Here is a 10,132-nt window from a genome sequence, read left to right as displayed (position 1 = left end):
AGCACAGAAATTGGCTTAGCATTACATGTTTGTCTTGATAAAAAACGGATAACCAATCAAATTACCACGCGATTTTCAGGATAAGCAAACAACATCTGAATACCGGTAATGAGCAATATGCAACAAATGACAATTTGGTTGGTTAAAATCCTGTTTTTATCAAGGAAAAAATGTCATGCCAAGCAAATGTTAGTGCCGTACTAGCTCCATGAAATTGGGCCTTGGTTAATGATGTGTACAATTAGCCCCTAATAAAGTTCACACACATTCGGTGCCTTGATCCCCAGAGATCTCTTCGATAACAATAGTGTATCCTTGAGCGTCTGCTCACTCACTGCAGGATAAGAAACCTTTCAACCAAACGGATATTCCACAATATTGGCTTGTCTTGGAAATTAATTGAGCCGTGTGGATGATTAATCCCTTTAACGAGGTCACACGTCCCTCGTTGACGGTTGTTGACATAATTGTTTACGTAATCAGCTTATACATTTGCAGGGTGCAATGAGCAATTACAGTAATAAAATCATGTTTGTATTGTATAAAGCTAAGGCGCCGTATTCCCTGTTCATTGAATAGAGAGTATGGTTTACTGACCTCTTGCACTGACGTCAAAGAAGGTACTGACTGCCATGTCCGCCATCTTAGGAGACATGTTGGTATTGGTGATGTGATGACGTCTATAAGGCCGTGTCCGAAACGACGACTTCGGCTACAGCTACGTCTAGATCAGCGCGTCTACCAGTGTTGAAGAATAGGCAGACGCACGCGATCTAGCCGTAGCTGTAGCCGAAGTCGCCGTTTCGGACACGGCCTAAGAACCATCGACCAAAATAACTCGACCTTTTTGGTTGTGGTTCTCCGTTAATGGAACACGTTGCCTTGGATCGGGCGAGTTGGTCTAAAAGCGTTTGAAATCGTTTGTTGTGAAATGTACATGGTTAGATAGACAATTTCAACGTTGAATAAATGATCATTATATTCTACTTTAAAATATCTTTCTACCATATGCATGTCATAACACGAATTCAAACGCTTTTCAAAGACCAACTCGACCGATCCAAGGCAACGTGTTCCGTTAAAGGCAGTGGACACTATTGGTAATTGTCAAAGACTAGCCTTCACACTTGGTGTATCTCAACATATGCATACAATAACAAACCTGTGAAAACTTTAGCTCAATCGGTCATCGAACTTGCGAGATAATAATGAAAGAAAAAGCACTCTTGTCACACGAAGTTGTGTGCGTTTAGATGGTTGATTTCGAGACCTCAAGTTCTAAACTTGAGGTCTCAAAATCAAATTCGTGGAAAATTACTTCTTTCTCGAAAACTATGGCACTTTAGAGGGAGCCGTTTCTCACAATGTTGTATACCATCAACCTCTCCCCGTTACTCGTCACCAAGAAAGGTTTTATGCTAATAATTATTTTGAGTAATTACCAATAGTGTCCACTGCCTTTAAAGAAAGGAAATGTACATTTACGGTTCTTTTATCTATTGTTCTGAATGGAATATCCGTCTTTTTATTTGCTGTCATTTTGCCTGGCCTACCTAACTCAAGTGTCACTGTTTCGTCTCTTGAAAACTATGGACAATTAATTGAATGTTTACTTGGGAACAGTTCACTACAATTCCGTACTCGCTGATATTAGAGTATACTTTGTACTCGGAAAATTCTACTCGGCGTTCTCGATGGCATAAGTGCTCAGTACTCGAGTACTACTTGGGCCACAGTACTCGGTAAACCTCAACTGACTATAAGAGCTTACACCACTACTGAATACTTTCATTTTTACACAAGAGGGCGCTGTGTATACGACCAGGACAGAGTCATAATGTCACATCATATTTTGATCATGCCATGGGCCCATTGTATAGAAACCGCAAGCATTTATTGTCCCTTTTTGTAAGTAAAGTCAAGGCTGTCAGTCAACTGAAAGACCAACTTGAACAATTTAATCCATAAACCACCAAAACAAACTGCGTTCGGGGTTCCAGACATTGCGGTTTTGTACTTAATGTGCGTATAAGACGCACCCATTTTTTAAAAAGTACATAATAAGGTATTATGATGGAGCTGACAAAAATAGTGTTCGCCGTTTGTGTGATAAGCCACTATGAAATAACAAACCATTGAAAGTGGACATAATCTGTGACGTGAGTCGGGAGAAAATAGTGAGGAAAACAATTCGTCAATATTGTAACATCCGAACTCGGCTGTTGCGGTTTTTTCCGTTTAGGTTTTCATATAGTACATTTAATCTAGAGTAAAAAAAATTCACACACACAATTTGGTTATGTTATGAACGTATCACATAAGCTGTCAGGCTTTAAGTATGTTATTACCAATCCATTTGGTTTTCTAATAGCTGTTAAATATAAAACAATTTAAGGGCAATGTTACTTAAAAGAAAAACACAGATGAAGAAACTAAAAGGATGAAGTTTGCTAAAAATGTTAAATATTTCTAAGCTTGCTTCGTAAAAGTTGCTTTTTAATACAGGTAAAGTGCAAAAGCAAAACTTCAAAGCGAAAACAGTTTAGAACGAAACATTGAATGACATTTTTGAATTTGTGTCCCCAAAAATAGTTCACCATATAACTGAATAGTAAAAGTTGTAATAAAAAAACACCTCAGAAGGCAAACGCATGTGCATTCAAACATCACGGTGCAAATACAGCACTATATAAGCAAACATAATTATGAAGTCATCTCGGTTTTATTTTGGCATTCTGTTGGGAACAAAATGACGCATTGAGACTTATCAATGCAATTTGATACTTGTCAAGATAAGAAATGTACAATCAAACCGAACCCATTCAAATATTTGCCTGCAATAATAGCACAAACATACTGTGATAACACTCAGCTTTTATTTTGTATTTAATTTTGGTTTGGAAGATAAATGAGATAAAACATCACATAACTGAACCATTTAAAGGGTTTCGAACATTTTGTTTTTGGTCATGACACATGAACCGCTATTTGTCTGTGAATGAAGAGGTATGTAATATGATTTACCTGGAAAAGTTTCTCAGCTTCATAAGTCGTCAAGTTTTTGAGAAAAAAAGGAAAAATCACAGAGCAATTTTTTTTCAGGGGTGTCGCCTTAATTAGCTCTTTAGTTATTTACCATACCAGTACATAATTATTTTCGTGATATTGTTTTACCCAGTTCTCAAAAACGACAGCACCTCAGCAAGTAATATTTTAAGGGAAACTTTCTACCATAATTTTCTTAAAACCGTCGTGTAATGTCTGTCTGTGGAAGTGTGTGTTGTGTGTCGTACAACCGTAGTGTAATGTTAGTCTGGTGGAAGTGTGTGTTTTGTGTCGTACAAAAAATACCCGAACCCTTTAAAAAAAGAAACACTGATTATAGCGTCATTTCAACCGAATGGGTCACAACCTGGCGGGGTAGATCCTGTTGGTTCACCCAAGGTATACCCATGGAGGTGGAAATAACCAGACATAATGTTGAAAGTCCCACAACTTAAAGGCATCAGACACTATTGAAAATTACCCCAAATAATTATCAGCAAAAACACTTACTTGGTAACGAGCAACAGAGACCTGCTGGTAGTTTAAAACAATGTGAGAAACGGCTCACTCTGAACGAGGTACGTAGTTTTTGAGAAAGGGGTAATTTACCACTCAAATTGTCAGCTGAAGGATTTTTTTATTATGTATCTGAAAGCACGTAAAAAGTTTTTTTTTTGTTTTACTATTCTCTTGCAAACTCGAAACTTTTGTGCAAAAATTTTCACAGATTTGTTATTGTATGCATTACGTTGGGATACACCAAAGTGAGAATGTCTTTCACAATTACCAAACGTGTTCAGTGCCTTTAAACTTCGTGGTGGATTTACGGGTGTGATGTTGATTTAATATTACTCTGTGTAAGTATATTATGGTCTATAACCTAATCACATTAGTTGACGGCGCGCAAAACAGGGTGAGCGATTGCATACTGTATAGCCTCACCCAAAGAAGGATTTGGATTTGTGCATGCCCTGCTGAGTCACTGTGATTGTATTAAAGGCAGTGGACACTATTGGTACTCAAAATAATTATTAGAATAAAACCTTTAATGGTGACAATTAAAAGAGAGAGGTTGATAGTATAAAACATTGTGAGAAACGGCTCCCTCTGAAGTGACATTGTTTTCGAAAAAAAAGGTAATTTTCCATGAGTTTGATTTCAAGACCTCAGATTTAGAATTTGGTCTCGAAATCAACCACCTAAATGTGACAAGTGTGTTTTTTCTTTCATTATTATCTCGCAACTTCGATGACCAATTGAGCTCAAATTTGCACAGGATTGTTATTTTATACATATGTTGAGATACACCGAGTGGGAAGACTGGTCTTCGACAATTACCAATACTGTCCAGTGTCTTTAAAATAAAAGCCAGTCCAAAAGAATAATCAATCTTAAACTCAGAATACAATTGTGCTAACACTGTGGGAAAACATGAATCTTGCAAGCGTATTTGTCTACATTCAAAAGGCGTAGACGTCGTGGGCATTAATCTTGTCAAAACCAAAAGCAGACGAACCACCATTTTATACAGGAAACTTTCTAAACAACTTCGATTAACAAAGTTGATCCCCACATATTGGGAAAGGAGATGTACATTTTTCTTCTGAGCAGACTTTTCTTTCTTTTCTGAACAATTTTGAAATAAATGAAGGCTTGACTATTGCAATGGTGTGTGAACGGAGGGGTTGATGACACACAAATGGAAACTTTAAAGAAAAAGACAAGTGTGCTGAAACAGAAAAAGTCCCTGTCATCGGTCGTCTGGCTGTATTTTCCATTTAAAGGCACTGTAACGAGGATGGGCCTTTAAGGATGGGAAATTAATTAGGTTGTCACATTACAAGAATACGTGTTGTTGTTTTTTTTGCTACTCCAACTAACACAGAGAAGTTGATGCATTTAGGGTAAGCATGGTAAAGGCTTATTGTCCACGTTCCCACCAGCTTTATTCCAAGAACTCCCATTGTGCGCCAAAGCTTTTTCCGTACCAATGGCTAAAGCGTTTAAATCCTAATGCTTTATCTGTGAATGATGTCCTGTCAGAAATGATTGCCGTAGTCCATGGTAACTGCATTTACTCAGGCGGGACATAACTAGCAGTTTTATTGATAATTTGTACGGATGTTTTTTTTTAAATATTAGGGTTGAAATGCGTGCCAATTTGTTCTGGCAGTTACATCGATACAAAACAGGTATGCCAACCCCTTCATACTATACGCATGACGTGTACTCAATGATCAGCCCAGACGTTAGTTTTTTATACATTAGCTTCTTTCTGTTACGTGATGTATTGTTTAATGTATAGGTCTAATTTATTCTCGGTATAATTTGTGTGAATTGCATGTATTCAAGGACATTTCCCCCCTCAACAAATGCACTGATTTAAAATTGAAATTGACATTTAATAATTGAATATTATATTTGTCGCCTCTGCTTGGGTTTTGATCTCCGTTATTGGGTGTGTACCACCCGCCTTCGTCGCAATGCGATACTGTTTTCCAACCCCCTCAGTTTGTGGGTCCATGGTGGGTCCCAGCCATTGTGACAGCGTCAACTTACACACAAACAAACCTCACCACAGGGTAACGTTTTCCCCTAGACATCGCCAAATCGTTTTGTTCGCCCATGTGACGACACAATAGCTCATGTTTATTTAGTGTGTGTATTTTATAACTTACTCCAAAGGATCGGAACACTTTCTCTCTGCGCGGCGGACCCATTCCTAGTTTGCTCTGTTGGTTTTCAATGGCGTCCATCGCCCACGGCCTCGCCAAGCCCTCTCGCAACACAATGACAACCAATGAATAGATAACAACAATACCTCTTCAATACAGCCAGTGCGCCTGCGCTGTCTGCTTTGCTATAGCAGCCCGGCGTAAAACCCACAGTAGCAGACTAATAGCGAGTATGGTACATCCATTTATAATTTAACGACGGCAATATACCACGGTGTTGTCAATGGTGTTGTAATGGTAGGGTGAGTGCAAGCTACCGTAAGCCCCAACCCCCAAGATGGCGTTTTGGAAGAGAAGAAGCCGGGGTTCCTTCGCTCCTTCCTCCCATGACAGAGTTGCTGTCAACTACCTTGGGCGGCACCCGGTGGTAGACAACACCGATCTGGAGCACACTGCCACACCGCTGGATATACTGTACAGAAACTACAAGGACGGAAAAGAACAGGCGCAGCGTGTTACCGTGGAAGTTATTATCAATGGATTGGTGATCTCCATGTTGAAGGGGTTCTCGCCTCCATCGGAGTCATCTGCCTCATTTAGTAACCGTACTATCTTACCGGCATCCAAGATGTACGTCGGGGCGACGGATCCTGCTCGCCCCAAAATCTTCTTCGTCGTGAAGAGGAGAGACGATGACGCGACGGATGACACTACCACCAGTGGCAAGTACGAGTGTCACGCCTTTCTGTGTGACACCCCGGCCATTGCGAACTCCCTAACGGTGCAGCTGATGGAGACGTTCAACCACTCCGTGGAAGATGAAATCAAGCTTGCCTACCGGAGGAGCCTCGATATGATGCAGCGATCACAGCAACAGGCCTCCCGGGATAAGGTCCTCGGCAGGTCCCAATCCCTCAATCTACCGAGGTCACGAGGCCGACAAGAACCCGTCTCCATGCTGAAGGTGACCCGGAATGTTGACCACGGATTCAAGAACAGTAACGAAGGGAATAACAATTCAGAAATTGCAAGAATTCTGGCCAAACGGGATGGGGACCAGGCGCCTGTGGAACACGGGTATAGCAACAAGATCGCCACCGACTCAGCACCACAAATTACCGCAACCACGGAGGGGGGAAGCTCTGGAATTATCCCCCCTGAAATGAACGATCCAGTCCCCACAACATTCACACCGACACACCCCGACCCATCACCCCCGGTACTATTACGGCAGTCGCACCTGTCGCCCTCCCCGGTGCAGGAGCAAAGTCCCAAGGCAAGCCCGAAGCCGAGCCCCAAACAGAGCCCAAAGGATAACCCTCGGAACATATCTGCAGAGAACACCAAGGAAAACCAGGAGGTGGTGGAAAAGGAGCAAAAAGAAGCACGGAAGAAAGCCGTAAGATTTGCTGATGACGCGGAGATTATCTGAGGTCGATTTAGGGGGGGGGGGGTGTAGTTTTATTCTAAGCATCAGACGAGTGTATTATACGAATCCACGCAATGACCTATACAGATAAGCACTAATTATTACTCAGCATTATGATTGACGATAAGGCTGAACGATATTAATTTGTATACAATTCTTATGTACCATGTTATGGCATGGTATCCCACTTCAATCTTTAAATGCACTGGACACTATTGGTAATTTCCTTTTTTTACTCAAAATAATTGTTGGATTAAAAACTAGTTTGACGAGTATTGGAGAGCTGTCAATTGTTTAAGACATTGCGGGAAACAGCTCCCTATGAAGTAACGTAGTTTACGAGAAAGTGGTAAATTCTCATTCAAATATTTGAATCAGATAAAGACTCGGATCTGAAGCGTTTTTAGCCACCCAAAAGCACACCAACTTGTGCAACGATCATGTTTTTTTGCAAGTTCGATGACGTATTTAGTCCAAATCGTCACAATTCACATTGTTGTTTTATGAATGTTGGGGATGGGTAAACCACCAAGTGAGAGAACTGGTATTTGACAACTGCCAGTGCCTTTATTAAAGATGCTCTTTTTTTACTCGTGGCCATACATTATGCTGGAGTGATAAAAAGTTCACAAAAGTCTTTCAGTAAACTAACAGTAAACACTACGCACACAAGACGTGTCGTTTCTCTTTCCAATACTTTGCATTCCTTTTCTCCAAATGTTTTTTAATTGGGACATAACTTTATCATTTAGGGCGTGAGAATTGTTATAAATAAGAGAATTGTTTTCAAATAGTTTCTCTCTATGCACAAACACGACGAATTGCCGAAACTGCATAGTTTAGTGCCTCAGTTTAGTGTATTATACAATAAAATAAAATTATTTTCCAAATTGACTCTGTGCACGCATGCGTTTAACAGAATACTTTGGCGTTCTGCAGCCATCATGTGTTTAGTTTCTATTTTAATATAAAACATTGGAACACAGGCTCGAAATAAGTGCTTGCTTCCTCTTGCTGCTTTGAATATGCGTATTGTTCACTGTTAATGGAACTAAACCAGTTACACAAAGCACTCATGCATGTAAGCCATTTTTGAGGTATGGCGGACACTTTGGGTTGGGGCATATTTCTCTGTAGACACTTATCCAAACAGTGCAAAGTGTTCTCCCTACCCCAAAAGGCTATCATGTACTTAAAGGGAAGGTTCACGTTTGGTAATTACTCAAACCAAATAATTTTAACTTAAAAACTGACTTGGTTATGAGCATTTGAGAGCTGTTGATAGTATACAACGTTGTGAGAAACGGCTCCCTCTGAAGTAGCATATAGGCAAGTCTTTTATTCCCAAACTGAAAGCACACAAATTTGTTGAACAAGGGTGTTTTTTCTCTCATCATTTTCTCGCAACTTCGATGACCAATTTAGCTAAAATTTTCACAGGTTTGGTATTTTATGCAGTTGTTGGGGTACACCAAGTGAGAATACTGGTCTTTGCCAATTCCCAATCGTGTACCTTCCCTTTAAGTGGCACTTTGAATAATTTATTTATAATACACAATTATCGCTGATAATTTAGTTAATAATAAATTGCGCTACAGGGTTAACTTAATGTTGACTATATTGGTCGTCTGCTATGGTGTCTAGAATTACTACTTAGTAACTTAACAAAATAATATGTAAAGTGTGTGCTGTTTTAATAAGAGACTATTTTATTTTTTAGTAACTGACGATAATTAAAGTTACCAGTGGTGACTCCATAATGGTGGGGGCATGGGCCCAATTTCATAAAGCCCGTAAGCACAACAAATTGGTAAAAACAGAAAAGTATTGCTTAACACAAATTGGTCCAGTCAAATTTCCATAAAGTTTACACTGTTGCAACTGGTGTCTCACTATTTATTTTGGCTAAGCAGATAGCATTGTTTCAGCTTAACATCTGTAACATTGAGTTGTGATAACTTGCGATTGTGATAAGTAATTTTTGTGTACAGAAAGCGCATGGGAGAAGACTGGGTCCCAGACCAAACTGTGCAGCCTGTGCAGCATGCATTTTGAACGAATGGCATCCAGCAACCATGTGACCAAAAGAAAACTGGTCCCTCCATGTCGTAACTCTCCCATTACATAGCTCTGGGTACGAGGGACGTGATTTACGATATACGTGATTGAGACGATATGCCATGAATCAATACAAGGGTTCGAACAATTTTATGGGTCAATTTTCACAGAGCTGCCGAGGCATGGAAATATCGCGTAACATTTTTCAGCTGAGCGCAATTGAGCAGGTTACCAGTCAAAGATGGTACATGAGGCAGTTTGGCTGGTGACTTTATTCTGGCAATTTTCTAGTGCTTCGCAAATTAAATGTGTGCTTAAAGGAACACGTGGTCTTGGATCGGTCGAGTTGGTCTTTGAAAAGCGTTTGTAACCGTTTGATATAAAATGCATATGGTTAGAAAGATGTAAAAGTAGAATACAATGGTCCACACAAACATGCCTCGAAGTTGCACGGTTTTCCTTTTACCTCGTCAACTAACACGGTCGGCCATTTATGTGAGTCAAATTGTTGACTCCGATAAATGGCCGACCGTGTTAGTTCGCACAGTAAAAGGAAAACCACGCAATTTCGAGGCAAATATGTGTGGATCATTGTATTCTACTTGTAAAACATCTTTCCAACCATATATGCATTTTATAAAAAACGGTTACAAACGCTTTTTATAGACCAACTCGTCCGATCCAGGGCAACGTGTTCCTTTAAACAGCTCTTTGAAACTGGACCAATGGCCGGCTCTTGTTGTAAGTGCCTTTAATACTAGACAATTCCTCATTCAAAAAGAGTCGAAACTTTTTGATTTGGTCCCCTGTTGAAGATAATCACATGGTGATGTAGAGCTCCGTTTTATCAAATATAGGTTGTCGACCATGTTCCCCTCTATGATTTCGCAACGTGCTCCCGTTTCCGTTCAACATTCTCCACTGT

The 10,132-nt window shown here is 40.0% G+C and overlaps 1 protein-coding gene across 1 annotated transcript; it reads left to right on the top strand.

Moving 5' to 3' along the window:
* Window positions 1–5,906: 5,906 nt before the first annotated feature.
* On the top strand, window positions 5,907–8,413 carry LOC117290903. The gene has a single exon (XM_033772475.1). The coding sequence runs from the start codon at window positions 6,058–6,060 to the stop codon at window positions 7,150–7,152; it is 1,095 nt and encodes a 364-aa protein (XP_033628366.1). The 5' UTR covers window positions 5,907–6,057; the 3' UTR covers window positions 7,153–8,413.
* The last annotated feature ends 1,719 nt before the right edge of the window (window positions 8,414–10,132 follow it).

This window comes from Asterias rubens, chromosome 5 (assembly GCF_902459465.1).
Source record: "Asterias rubens chromosome 5, eAstRub1.3, whole genome shotgun sequence".
NCBI classification, from domain to species: domain Eukaryota; kingdom Metazoa; phylum Echinodermata; class Asteroidea; order Forcipulatida; family Asteriidae; genus Asterias; species Asterias rubens.
Note: the sequence above shows the minus strand (reverse complement) of the source record. Positions and strands in the feature narration are given on the sequence as shown.

Bases quoted from the DNA above. Each gene is read 5' to 3' on its own strand.
- LOC117290903 (XM_033772475.1), top strand. From the start codon at position 6,058: ATGGCGTTTTGGAAGAGAAGAAGCCGGGGTTCCTTCGCTCCTTCCTCC.